Source organism: Camelus bactrianus, chromosome 5, assembly GCF_048773025.1.
Source record: "Camelus bactrianus isolate YW-2024 breed Bactrian camel chromosome 5, ASM4877302v1, whole genome shotgun sequence".
NCBI classification, from domain to species: domain Eukaryota; kingdom Metazoa; phylum Chordata; class Mammalia; order Artiodactyla; family Camelidae; genus Camelus; species Camelus bactrianus.
Window position 1 is genome coordinate 17,554,463 of NC_133543.1, and position 14,805 is coordinate 17,569,267.

General features: G+C 39.7%; 1 protein-coding gene across 5 annotated transcripts in view; it reads right to left on the reverse strand.

The window, feature by feature from the left end:
• Nucleotides 1-682: 682 nt before the first annotated feature.
• EPB41L5 (erythrocyte membrane protein band 4.1 like 5) overlaps nt 683-14,805 on the reverse strand; it is a 102,969-nt gene continuing 88,846 nt past the window's right edge. For 4 of the 5 annotated variants that reach the window (XM_074363511.1, XM_045516354.2, XM_074363512.1 and 1 more), the window contains 3 exons: nt 12,573-12,614; nt 12,080-12,201; nt 683-4,852 (listed from right to left, as the gene is read on the reverse strand). In XM_074363511.1, the coding sequence (XP_074219612.1) occupies nt 4,786-4,852; nt 12,080-12,201; nt 12,573-12,614 (231 nt within the window). In that variant the 3' untranslated portion in view covers nt 683-4,785. The remainder of the gene's footprint in view (nt 4,853-12,079; nt 12,202-12,572; nt 12,615-14,805) is intronic. The other variant, XM_045516345.2, reaches the window with a different exon arrangement.

A 14,805-nucleotide genomic window follows, 5' to 3' on the forward strand; every position in this document is an offset into this window, starting at 1 on the left:
GTGCGACTGCCCCGCATGCTGACCTGGCAGCGCTGCCCCTCACTGGGCGACGCGATGCAAACCTGGAGGAGGTTGAGGACGTCTGCCTACCCTCCACCTGATGCTGGCTGCACACTGAATGTGTCATCCAAAGAAACCGAGGCACAAGTTGGTTAAATACAGTTGTCTCTTGAATGACACGGGTTTGAACTGCATGGGTCCATTTATACATGAATTTTTTAAAAAATGTGCTACAGTACTGCATGGTCTGAGGTTGGCTGAGCCCGTGGATACGGAGGGCTGACTCTAAGTGATACGTGGATTTTTCACTGCGCAGAGAGCAGGCACCCCACCCTCCACGTTGTTTGAGGATCAACTATAATTATTCAGGATCTCATGGGCGTTAAGCAGGAGAGCCGTGTTTCTGCTGTACCGCGCAGCTCCTGGAAATCACCGCTGTGCCTTCCAGGATATGCAGAGTATGACCAATGAGGTTTCCCAACTTCAAAATGTCTCCACGCCCAAATTTACACCATACATGCTAACATGAACACTGTGGACTGGGGTGACTTCTGTTCACTGCTTCTATTTGCCCCTTCACGTTGTACGACAGCAACTCTTACCTAACAATTCTGTTGAGGAGTGAAAAAGGCCAGCATGTAGATATTACACTTCCAAGAAACCGGGACAGCTCGTAAAAAGATGAGTGTTTCACAAAAGCTTTATTTGTGGTCACATCTACAGTTGTCATTTCAGTGTACAAACAACTCACAGTTCAGTGCAGTGCTTCTAATACAAGTCATATAAAACCGTGGAACACATTGAACGAATAGTGCACTTGATATAAAAATAAATTACACTTCAAAAGCTACTGCAAAGCTTTACACATATAAAAAGTAAACACAAATTAGTTAGTGAGGTCCTCGTAACTGTCTATCATTTCCAGATAGGAAGATAAAAAGGGCAAGGGATCTGTGCCAAAACACCTCTCTGATAAACAGAAACTGAATTACTGCCTCCATCAGTGTGATAAAGTGACTTGCGGATCCTCCCTCTTTGAACTGGAAATAATCACAGCGCCACCAACATGTTAACCCAGCAGAGTCTGGCTCAGGGCAAGTCTCCATAATCCAAACAGCTATCCTCATCCTGGAGGCTAACAGGTAGGAAGAGCTTCCAACTTTCTTCTGATCATTCAAGAACCATAGAGTTTAAAATTTAAGAGGAAGAAAGAACAAATAATACAGACTCATATGTCATACATTAAAAGATTCCAGGTTTCTAAGCAACCAAAAGGCTGAGGGCAGCTTAGTTAGTAAATGGTGAGACCTCAGAGCCTGTCAGGTGGGAGACTCACGACCGCATCTCGTCCATTTGTGAGTGAGGACGCCGATGTCTAAACCTGCCAGGTGCCTCCAAGTGACAGACAATCTGCAGAATCGATCTGAATACCCGCCTGACCAGGGAGCCACCTTGAAATCGCCCAAGAGACCGCACTGGCGCACAGCTGAGCCCTTGAGCTCACCTCTGCCCACGCTGTGTCTGTGCCCTGGCAGCCGCAGTGACCAGTGAAGGACCAACCCTCTCTGCTCTTCACAGAAAGCGTCTGCTGACCCCTGCTCTAAGTAAGGTGAGAACTTGGCTTCTCAAGACCCTTACTGGTAAAAAAAATGGGAAAGTGACTGCCAAATAATTCTGCTCTAAGGAAGTTTCTGAAGTGACACCTGAGCCTTCATTCTGGGACTTGTCTAGAGGCACAGTGTCAGCCAGAGCTGAGAAGCACAAGAGAACAAGCAGTCAGGATACAGGGAACACCCCCAGGGCTTCCATCCTTAACTGTCCACACGACACCTGGGACTGTGACACAGTAGAAAAAGGTAAAGACGAAAAGTCAGGAGACTATAAGTAATATTTTTAATAAACTTTTTTTTCTTAAAACATAAACCATGGGAAAGCCACAGATCCTCACAGAGCAATGAAGCAACAGTCAGAGGGCAAAAGAAGCCCCCCACTTTCTCAGCACCCGCCTAAAATCTGCTCAGTCCCAAGTCCTAGCATCCTTGTTCCTCATGAGTCACCAGAGCAAACTCTGGCCCTGGAAAATCTGGAAAGAACCACAGAGCTGAGCCTGTGGCTAAAGCAGCCTTTGGTTATTTCTGCCAAACGGGGTCTGTTATCTCAGCTATAAATCCCCTCCAAGCGGCCTTCTGAGGGAGTAATGCTGACAGCTTTCTAGCTGGAGCACTCAAATAGACCATTGTTCCTGCTCTTTTCAAACATGTTCTCATTACTCCTGACTTAATTAAACGCTGCCGATGTTTCTCCTTGGCTTTCTTGTACTACTGCACGGGAACGTTCTGCAGATACAGAAAACCTTCCTGCCCAACTAGCTGCCATTCTGACAGCTGGTCAGGCTATTCCATCTCCTCCGAGGTGCAGCGCTGTACTGAAGTTCACCAGGTGGCTCAGAGGTACAGGTGGACTTCACAATCTCTGTAATCAGGTACTGTGCCCTGAGGGCCACCAGCCTCTAGTGACACCACAGCTGTCCCTCCTTCCACCCTACTCCCACCTCAGTGTGACCAGCCCGCCTCCTTAAAGGGATCATCTCCAATCTCACTCGCTGCCAGCACGCCTCACTGACTCACACCTGCTCTCCCTCCTCACAGAGACAGACGTTTCCCCTTCCCTATCTGACACGGTCTCAGATGTCCTCAGCCCTGCCCTGCCCTCGCTCCACACTCAGATGAGCTCTGGGGATGGCACCTGTAGCAGATACGAAAGGAAACTTATACTTAACAGGTATCTATTCTGTCATGGCCAAATCATTAAAGTATTAATTTCCATATTTACCACTTCTTGTCGACAAGAGAAAAAGTTTCCTTTTAGCTTGAGATTCAAATGAATTTTAAGAAAGCCTCTATCAATATTCTGACAGGCAAGGATACAGGTACCTGAAGACACAGAAGTTACAGAATATTTTCAGCAACTTAATTCCAAAATCTAGAAAGTGCTCTGCACAACTTCTAACCTTTTACTTCTTGGGTTAGCACTATGCTGAAAATGTGATGTCCAGTCCAACATGTCCTGGGTCAAGTTCCTGGTTCTAGGTGTCACTTACAGCTGTGAGAAAATTTGTTTTACAATTAAGGGTTGGCAAGAGCTCTGCCAATGAAACTCACAAGCTCAGCACAGCGGCTAAGAGGAAGCAGCCAACAAGAAGTGCCAACTTTCTTTCCTTCAGCAAAGCTGTTTTGTGCAAAAGTGGTTTCCAATCTCTACAGCTCCCTGGGAAACAGCACAAGATTACAATTCCTGTGCTTTCTAGTCAGACACTAGGGCGTTTGCCTGAGCACAGGATTATGCTATGGGGAACCCAGTAGTATAGTCCAAACCATGGAGTTTTAAAGATCTTAAAACTGGATGTTCTTTTATGGTGAACAGCATAAATTAACAATTATACACACACCGCAGGCCAGAAAACCAAAACACAAACTCCAGGCGGTACAGTTTAACATCAGTTCTTGTAACAGGGGTTGATAACTTCAGCACGGTTCCCAGATCGCCCTCATTCCCCACACAACTGAGGTATACGCTATGCATTTTAAAGTTTTAAAGCTAAAATAGGGTTTTTCTGGGTGTTGAAATTGCAAGTAATTATTTTTATTCTTTATTTTCTATAATTAGTATGCACTACTTTAACATTCAGAATATTTTACATATACCAAAAGTGAAGAGGAAATTGTAGAAAATTATTTTTAACTAAGTCCTTAACGTAAACTGAGATGGGAGTTCTTCTAACATGTTGTGTTTAGTTTCAGACATGGTAGGTGTTCAAGAAACAGAATCCCCCCAATCCCGATTCCCTATTTCTATTCTGGTACTTTTTTCCCCCTTCGGTTTACGCACTCTAAGTTTGTTCAGCTTATACTAAGAGGAAATGGAGTCCACACCCAAACAGGCACCTAGAAAGGACCGCGCGGCTCCTCCACTCCCTGGGTCTGCAGGGCTCGGGAGGAGTGTGGCTGCTGGACGGGAAATGCCCCAGGGTCTCTCTCACCACCCCCGCCCCTTCCAGACTGAAAAGCTACAGAATGTGTCTGTGGTACATGCAAGTGTGCTTCCTGTGGGAAGGTGGGGCTGGAAAAATTATAGACAGGCAACTGGTTTCTCTGTAGTTCTTTCCAAGGTTTATCTTACCTTAATATAAACTTGGAGTATTAGCTAGTCCAGCAAAAAGTCAGAAGTAGGGGAGACATCTAAAAACCCTCCCTATGCTAAAAACTTCTCTTTAGTAATAGTTAACCGACCTACATAGTGTCCTCATTAATTTCCTAAATCCCTGATTTCCAGGTAATGCAGAGGAAGGTACAATTTCTCTAACAGGCATTCAGATCAAGGACACACCCTGATATCAGAGAGAGAAGTAACATTCAAAAGGCCGCTGGCTACCAGACAGCCCACTTACGGAGGCGCTGTGAACAACATAACCACTAGGTGGAGCCAAGAGCTTGAAGGAAACCACAGGGGAAATAATTCCCTTGTTTCAGGAATTTATAACCTAATAGAAAATAAAAGATCATATACCCTCACTTGGGCAAACGTGTAGTGTAGTTAAACCCTTCCAGCTGGACGGAAATGTAGCTGTTTTTTTTCCACGGAGTTGAAGCCAAATCTAGGTGAGCTTTTTTACCCACAAGTAAAGAAAAAGCTCCGGAACCCAACACGCTGCAGCAGAAATGGGACTCAGGACGGCCTGCTGGGGGTGATGGGCGTCCCAGTCACTGGCGAGGGGCCGGCCACCCCTCACAGCTCGGTCGTCAGCAGACACTTCTGCTTCAAGGTGGTTTCTTCAGCCAAAGTTGGAGCAGAGCTAAAAGGAAGAAAGAATGTGTTATTCACTCTTTTGAAATGAAAAGAAAACCGTTTGCGCTGGGAGCAACAGGCGTTTCTCCATGAGTGCCACATGGAGCATGCCGAGTGAAGAAAATCACCGACCCAAATGAGTATGTAGTAACACTTAATTTAGCAGTGAGCTATTCCACAGAGGGTCATGCTCTAGATAACTGACGCTTATTCCTTCTTGAAATGAAGTCTAAAGATATCAATTTCCCCTACTTCTTTGAATAAAATACACTAGACAGTTAATTTCGTAATGAGTTAGGTTTATTACTAGGAATATCAAGACAGCAACATGCTCAGAAAATACCAGGGGAAGTGGGCTGTCCTGGGCTTCTTTCCATAGACCTGGGTGGTTGTGTCTGAGTTCCTGCACCAGTTGACCTGCTTTGTCAGAGCTACATGGAGAATAAAAAGTATACGGGCTCTGCCTGGGGGCCCAACAGTCTGCTGGAGGTGAAGAGCACGAACAGAGGTGCAAGGATGTAACAACACCTACCTTGGTTTCATAGAAATTCACAACAGTATCAAAATACAAAGGACAGAGTTTAACGTGTCAGGCACTATCAACGAACGTGAAGGAAGCAGCAGTCACTTGCACCACCCTTCCCCACTTCTCCCACACAGACAGACAATGCCAGCTGTTTTTCCTGGTATTTTCCTTCACTGTTCTGGATCTTTGGTTCTCAGAGTACAGTCCCTGGAACTTGATATAAATGCAAATTCTTAGGCCCCACCCCAGACGGACTGACTCAAAAACTCTGAGGAGGCCCAGTAAGCTGTGTTAACAAGCCCTCCAGATAATCACCTGGTACATAGGGCTACTCGCCAAAGCCCTATGGTTCCACAATGACTTCCTGCTATTAATTATGAAGCCGTAACATTTTTACACCCCACTCACCAGGCCTACAACCATTCCTTCCTATCTTTTCAACAGTTTTCTGAACAATTTAAATCATGTTAATATTCAGTGTCTGCTATAAGTATATATTTTCCCAACTGAATATAAGTGTACTGTATTTCTTTTCCTGTACAATTTGTTTTCCCTGAGCTAAAAAGCTGCCTTTTTTTTTTGGCTGTAACTGCTTGCTCAGTTTTCTATAGTTCCTCACTTCTCCTTAACCTTGCAAATAGAACCATGGATCTGTTCTCAATATGAATGCTCAGACATGTCATATAATTTTTAAAAATTGGGGGTAGACCATGTGTTGTTTTTTTTTTTTTTTCTTGGCAATATCCTTCTGGGAACTCTGTATTCTCCTCTTCAAATCTGTACAGGATCCTTTCCAGACCTGCTTGGAACCTCCCTTCACTTTCCTCCTGGTAAATTCCTGTACTGCTGCTTCCTGGGTCCCATGTTTTCTTTCTTAGATAATCACCTTGTTTTGATGGAACACATCCTCTAGTAAGTAGCTTCTTGAGGAAGGCTGCCTTAGAAGCATGTATTTTAGAAAAACTCTATGTTTAAAAATGTGTTTATTCTAATCTCACATTTCATTGGTAGTTTGGATGTAAAACACTAGGTGAAAAATGACTTTCCTCCAGAATTCTGAAGGCATTGCTCCATTATCTTCTGGCTTTCAGCAAAACTGCTGTCATTCTGACTACCAGTCATTTACATGTACTCCCCGCCCCCTCACCTGCCTCATCCTCCGAAGACTTACATCCTTTAACTTTGCTATTCTGTAATTTCATGATGCTCCTTTGCGTTGTTTATTTTCATTCTGTACTGGGTACTTGGTAGGCTCACTTAATCTGAAAATTCAAGTACTTCTGTTCTGGGAAATCTTGATTTCTTTCTTTCATATTTTTTTTTCATTTTTATTCACTCTCTTCTTTTTTTCTGGATCTCCAGTGATTCATATACTGGACTTCCTAGACCAATCCTCCAATTTTCTTTTCTCTCCCAATTTTTATCTTTTTGTTCTACTCTTTGGGAGATTTCCTCAATCTTATCTTCCACGCATTCTTTGAATTTTATTTTTAACATGGTTAATAATATCTAAGAAAACTTTCTTGTTTTCTATTCCTTTTCTTTTTAAATTTCCTGTTATTGTTGCATGGATGCAGTATCTTCCTTCTCACACTACCATTTTACAAAGTTTTTGATACTCACACTCCTGTATTTCCTCCTTGTTTCTTTTTCAAGTTTACCTCCTTTGGTCTTCCCTTAAACATCTGATAATCTTTGGCTCTCTTCATATTTAAGAGAGAAGCAGTCTGTTCACATTTAAGAATGAAGCACTGGAATGCTGTTTGGAAGCCGTCTGTGTATACAAGGGAAAAAGTCATTAACTAACAGGCTTCCACACAGAGTTACCAGGCCGACTTCCTGGCAATTGAATCCAGGGACCCACAAACTTAAGTCTCTCTGGGCCATTTCTCTTTGATCACTTTCTCCAGAGAATCATCCTCTTAATTTCTCCCCTGAGACATTTACACTTGGCCAACAGGATTCTAAAGCTGAAAAAAGAATGAAGGTTGGAGGGCTCACTCCTCAGTGTGTGAATGCTGAGTTAACCTCCCTATTTTCAGTTCAGTCCTTACTCTGAACAGAAATTCCCAAATCCAGAGCCTCTCTTGCTCAGCTCCTCCAGAGGGAAACCTCCAGAATCACACCAGCATCAGTGGGGGTGGGGAGGGAGAGTGTCTAAATGGGTGTAAAAACTTTCAACCAACCTGCATGTTCTCAGCCTCACCTTGTACCCCTATCTTCTCAAATACTGGGTACCTCCCACTCCTGAGCCTTTCTGGGGTGTGAACTGCAGTGTGAACTGGCTTGCTTTTCATTTTCTCAGTTTCCACCCCGTCCCTTTTCAGACTTAGATTTGTTTTCTCCTCTCTGCTAACTTGGTTACCACCTGTTTATCACTGAGCTTCTTCCAAAACTTGTTCAGTTCTCTCAGTTGCTGTTGTCTCCTCTCCTGTGCTTTGTCCCTGGGGCTTTATACCTTTGAAATAAAATTTTACACAGCAACACCCCAAGTAAATCTGAATCTATAGATGCAACCCCATCACTATTACCATTTTTAAAATTGATTTTAACACGCATCTATTGAATTGCACAAATCAGGAGTTTATATGTTGATGACCCTTTGCACACCAAATAGTTTTTTTTTGGGGGGGGGTCATTAGGTCTATTTATTTATTTATTATTAGCTTCTTTTTTTTTTTTTTTTTTTTGATGGAGATACTGGGGATTGAACCCAGGACCTCATGCATGCTAAGCATGTGCACTACCATTTGAGATATACCCCCTTCCGAATACACTTTTGTAACCAGCACGCAGATCAAGAAACAGAAAATTACTAGCACCCTGAAAGTTCCTTCTGGGCTCCCTTCCATTCACTAACCACTCCAAGGGTAACCATTATTTTGATCTCTAAGAGTTATGCTTCTTTTTGGGCTTTATTTTGCTTACCATTATTATAGTGAGGAGACTCTAAGATGATCCCCAATGACCCCCACCCCCCTGACATTCACACTCTTATGTAATCTCCTCCCGGTGAGTACGGGCAGGACCTATGATTTGCTTTAACCAACAGAATGTAGCAACAGTAACAGGCTGTCACATCCATGATTATATTATATATAAGACTGCGGCTTCTGGCTTGCTAATAGGCTTTCTACTGCCTTCTTTGTTTGTTTGCTTTGCTGAAATAAGCAATTACAGTGGAAAAGTCCACACGGCAAGAACTGAGAGTGTAGCCTCTGGCCAAGGGCCAGCTAATAACTGAGGCCTGTAGTCTAACAGCCCTTCAGGAACTAAATTCTGTCAACAGCCACGACTGGAGACCTTCCTCAGCTGATCCTTCAGATGAGAACCTCGCTCTGGCCAACACCCTGATTGTCGCCTGTGAGAGAGACTGAAGCAGAGGACGCAGCTAAACTGTAACTAGACTCGTGGGTCCACAAGGAAATGAGATTATATAAGCATGTGTTGTTTTAAGCTGCTACACTTGTAATTTGTTGCACAGCAATAAATAATTATGTTTATGCAATTCATCTGCACTGCTATATTGCAGTTAGAGTTGATTAATTTTCATCGCTCTAGTCTAGCATTTGTCTAGTTGACGGTTAATGGGCTTTTAAGTTTTCAATTTGAACTATTATAAATACAGCTACTATGAACATTCTTGTACACATCTTTTGATGGATGTATATTTGTATTTCTACTGGGTATGTACATAAAAACGAAATTGCTGAGTGAGAATTTTCAGTTTAGTAGATACCACCAAACCTATGTCCAACATGGCCGTTTCAATATACAGAGTCTCAGCTGCCCTGTATCTTCACCAATACTTGGTACTATGTGTCTCTTTCACTTTAGCCATTCTAGTGGTATGTAGTGGTATCACATAGTAGTTTGAATTTGTATTTCTCAATAACTTGTCAAGATGCACACCATCTTGTATGTTTATTGGCCATGTGGATAGCCTCTTGTGAACTGCCTGTTCATCTCTTTTGCCAATTTTTCTATTGAGCTGTTTTCTTCTTATTGATTTATAAGAGCTCTTTAGATATTCTGGATGTAAGTACTTTGTGAGAGAGAAAGACAGAGACAGAATCAGAGGGACAGAGGGGGTGCAATGGATTTCTCCCACTCCGTAGCTTCCCTTTTTGAGTGCCTGAAATTACATGAATACAAGTTCTTGACAAAATCCAAATTATCAGTTTTTTCCTATAGGATTAAAGCTTTTTGTGATCTGTTTAAAAAATCTTTTCCTGTTTCAAGGCCACAAGGATGTTTGTTTATATTTTCTTCTAAAAGCTTCATTACTGGATATCTCATATTTATATCTGTATTCAATCTAGAATGGATTTTTGTGTGTAGTATGAGGTTGGGTCAAGATTAATTTTTTCCTTCTGCAAAGACTGTGGAGAAAAGGGAACCCTCCTACACTGTTGGTGGGAATATAATTTGGTGCAGCCACTATGGAAGATAGTATAGAGATTCCTTAAAAAACTAAAAATAGAGTTACCATATGATCCAGCAATCCTACTCCCGGGCATATATCCAGAGAAAACTCCAACTTGAAAAGATACACACGTCCTAAGTTCAAGCCACACTATTTACTATAGCCAAGACATGGAAGCAACCTAAATGTCCATCAACAGATGACTGGATAAAGAAGATATGGTATTTACATATACATACAATGGAACACTACTCAGCCATAAAAAATAAAAGAATGAAATAATGTTTTGCAGCAACATGGATGGACCTGGAGATGATCATATTGAGTTAAGTAAGTAGGACAGAGAAAGAGATTATCATATGCTATCACTTACATGTGAAATCTAAAAAATGATACAAATGAACTAACTGACAAAACAGACTCGCAGACATAGAAAACAAGCTTATGATTACCAAAGGGGAAGAGGGGTCAAGGGATAAATTAGAAGTTTGGCATTAGAAGGTACAAACTACTATATATAAAATAGATAAACAAAAAGGCCCTACTGTATAGCCAAGGGAACTATGTTCAATATCTTGTAATAATCTATAATGAAAAAGAACATGAAAAAGAATGTGTGTGTATGTATGTATGTATGTATGTATGTATGTATATGTGTGTGTATGTATGTGTGTGTGTATGTATGTGTGTGTGTATGTATATATATATATATATATATATATATATAAACTGAATTACTTTGTTGTACACCAGAAACTAATATAACACTGTAAATCAACTATATTTCAATAAAAAAGACTAATTTTTCCCACAAGGATATTTAACTTTTCCAGCTGATTCACTGAAAGACCATTCTTCCTCTTCAGCACCACACCACCATTTTTCATAATTCAGGTAACTATGTTTGTCTGGGTTTATTTCTGGATTCTATTTCACTAATTTACTTGCCATGTTTTCTTCACTGTGATACTGACATACAACAGAGTATTAGTTTCAGGTGTACTACTTGTCATTTTTTATCTAATTCCTTAATGACTACTTTGCTTTGGCAAGGAATGGACACAAGCTCTGATGTCATCTGTAACTTCTAATTTGGAACCCTCAAGAATTCACATTTTATTGTGTACACTCAATTACAAAGAATTATTACTTAGTCCTCTGTACATAATCTCTGTTTTTACAATGGGAATTAATAGTCATAGAAATGTTTAGGAAAACAGCTTATTAAGTTTGTAGAAAGTGCTGTCTGACAACTAACTACACGTAAGCTTCCCGAGGCAGGTCCCATGCCTGTCTTGTTCACTGCTATCTTCAGTGCCAGATATAATCAGTGCCTGGTACATAACAGACATTCAGGAAGTGTTTGATAAGTGAATAATTATATTACTTTAAAGACTATGGAGATGAGAGAACAATGTTAAAATGCAACTATGAATTTCTCTCAAATTAATCATTTCCAATAATTTTTCCTTTATAATTAGGATTTTTTCCCCTCTAATTAGGAAAGCATCTACACTTCAACTGACCTACATGTTCAGCACCAGGTGGATATGAGAAATAGCAGGAAAAAGTCTGAGGTGAGAAATGAGCACTTATAAATCTTTTGCAAAACAGGGACAGTTTTGGTCCTAACAATTATAAGTTGAAGAACTACAAGGGAGGGCATAGCTTAGTGGTAGAGTGCATGCTTAGCATGCAAGAGGTCCTGGGTTCAACCCCCAATACCTCCATTAAGTAAATAATAAACAAACCTAATTACCTTCCCACCAAAAAGAAAGTTAAAAAAAAATTTTTTTTTAAAGTTGAAGAACTACATGCTGAACAAAAGCTCTTTTGAGTCCAGTTTCTGTCTGTGGCAAGCAATATGTTAAAATTGAGCTTGCAATAGGTTTCAAGCTCTCAGAGCTCCCACCTTTGGAATTCCCTACCTCACCCTTATGTGTGCCTCTTCACTTGTACTGATGAACAATATGATAGTAAAGCATGATAGGAAAAAACATAAATCAATTTTAAAACAAATATAAATTTTTAAAGATAAACCTGTTAACATCTTTATCTAATGAAGACTTCATTAAAAAAAATAAGGTCTACTTCATAATTTTGTAGAAAATTGCTACTGACATGAAGAAAGAAAAAACACTATTCTAAATGATAAAGAAAAGATTTATTCAGTTTCAATTAAGTTTAATTAAAGAATTGACATTATTGCTTTAAGTATAATTAATTTTATTATTATTTTTTCCCTCCTAACAGATGCCTAAGAACTGCAGTTGTTTCCTCACCTGGTCACAGCATCCACCAAGAACGGTGCTGGGGGAGAGATCAGCGAGATACCACCATGTCCCTCCTTCCCCACTGAGGATAATCCACTTCCTGCAAGTCCTTTAGAAAGGACAGTGTTCTGCTGGGGAAGATACACGACACATCTGAGCAAAGGTGACAAGATCTACCCAATAATCAGCACTTCAGTTCCAAATCATCTTCTCTAGTGTTTACAGGAATAAGGAAGATGATTTTCATGATCAGAGTTGTTTTGTTTTGTTTTTGTTTGTTTCTTACCATCCTTCACATCAGATTTTTATTTTTGTTTTTGGCAGCACCGTTAAGCATATACAGAGAGAAAACATAAATCACTAATTTGAAGCCATTAAGTTCAATTAAAAGCGCACTGATAATGACTCCATGTTTTTAAGGAAAACTAAGAGCCTGGTACTTGCTTTAGGCCTCATTCTGAAAGGGTAACCAAAAGAAAAATTGCAAATATCATTAACTTACTGGCACAATCCAACGGGGTGTGATTGTTGATGTTGAAGATACCTAAAATAAATGTTATACATTATTTATTTTTAGGGAAGACTGACTTCTTTTCATAATTATACCAAGAATGCTTTCCTCTAGTATGGAATGCACTGGCGTGGCGGGGAGCAGTTCCTAATGGCGTCCCCTGAGCTAACATGGATTCTGAATCCAAGATCCTTTTCTACAACACAGATGCCATGTATCACCATTTAAGGAACTGTCAAAAGTTTGAGAATCTGTTTAATTTAAAAACTAAATACTCCACGAATGCTACTACTACTTTCAGGTCATTTAATAGGAATTTCCCTCACTCCTAGCATCTAATTTAACATTTATTTATTTTCTGAAATTTCAGTTCATTACAAATAATCATAGCCTTCTTAGTAGCATTCTCAGCAATGGATTATGACTAATTCAAATGGACAGCAAAAAAAAGCACACACATACCACAAAACCCTGTTGATATACAGTTCATTTTCTAATTATGCATGTAGAAAACAGCAATAAAAACATCATACTGCTCCTGACTCATGGGGCCTCTGTTATATTCTTTTTAATGTTTTACTTCCTAGATCTTACTTCTATGTGTAGAATTATAATCTAATGAACTCCCAACTCCCCCTATTTTATGGAAATTTAGACTAGTCCCTGCACTAGTGGCCACAGATGCTGGTAAGAAAAATTAATGTTAAGTCCAGGTCTTAGTAAGTTAGGTAACCACCAAAAGAAAATATAAAACATGACTTCCTCATCAATATTGAGAGAATGCACTTTTACCATAGGAAATAAGAGTGAGAAAAAAGAAACATAACAAAAGTAAACAAAAAAATAGTATGGCAGAAACAAATCCTATAATAACCATAATTACAGTAAACATAAACATAAATGGATTTAAAATCAAACAGAGGATAGAGACTCTCAAAAACGATTTAAAAAACAAGATCCAGCAAAATGCTGTTCATAAAAGGTCCGCTTAAAACCAACAGACACAGAAAAGGCTGAAAAACAAAATGACAGGAAATTTCATATAAGGCAATACAAGCTTAAAAGCAAGCAAGGTTACCAATTTTTATCAAAGGGGAAATAAAAAGAGGAAAAAAGGAGCAAAGAAGGACACCTTAAAGTGCTAAGAGGAGCTCAAGAAAGTATAATTACCATTAATATATATGCATCCCACAGCCTATCTTCAAAATGTACAAAAAAACAAAAGATCCAGCAATAGGTGAGAAATGGATTAATCAGTAGCTGTAGACATTAAATACACCCCAGAAACTGATAGCATATTCAAGAGAATCAGGAGATTGACTATTGAAAGAATTCAGCAAGTTTGCCAGACACAAAATCAACTTATGAATCCAACAGTAAAAAATTAAATACCATTCACAATATCAATAAAACTATAAAGTATTTAGGATTCAACCTAACAAAGAATAGAGAAGACTTACAGAGAACATTTAGAGAGTCTAGTAAAGATAAGAAAATAGATATATATCATGTTCAAGAAAAAGAAGACATAAAAATGCGAGTTATCTCTAAAATAATAAATTTAATACAAACTCCATTAAAGTGCCAGCAGAATTGGGGGGGGGGGGGATCTGACATATTGATGCTAAAATTTATAAGTAAGGATATACTAATGTTAAAACAGATTACAAAACCAGAGTAATAAAAACACAGTAGTACTAGAACAGAAAAGAGAAGGCCCAAAGGAAGAGAATAGAAAGGTTAATAACAAACCAACTGGGAAAGGAAGGATTATTTAGTAGATAACATTAAGAGAACTGGCTCCTTATATGGATAAATACAAAGTTGGGTGATATCAAAACTACAACACCTCCCCCCCCAAAAAAAAAACCCCTCAAACTATTTAAATGGGTTAAAATCTAAATGTGAAAGGTAAAATAAAATTATAGCTAATAGAAGAAAGCAGAAAAGACTACCTCTGTGATCTCAGGGGGTGGGTGGCAGATGAGGAAGGATTTTTTAAAACCCCAAACCATAATGGGAAAAAAAGAATGTGTGCCATCAGAATGAAAGGTTTTTGTTCATGAAGGATGTAAATCTGTTTCACTAACTCATCTCTCCAGTGATAGACACTGGTTGTCTCTATCTCCCTGCTACCTACCACAAATGATACTGTGATAAAAATTCTTCAGATGTGTTAATACACAGATGAGGAGAAAATACTTTTAATATCTAAAGGTGACGT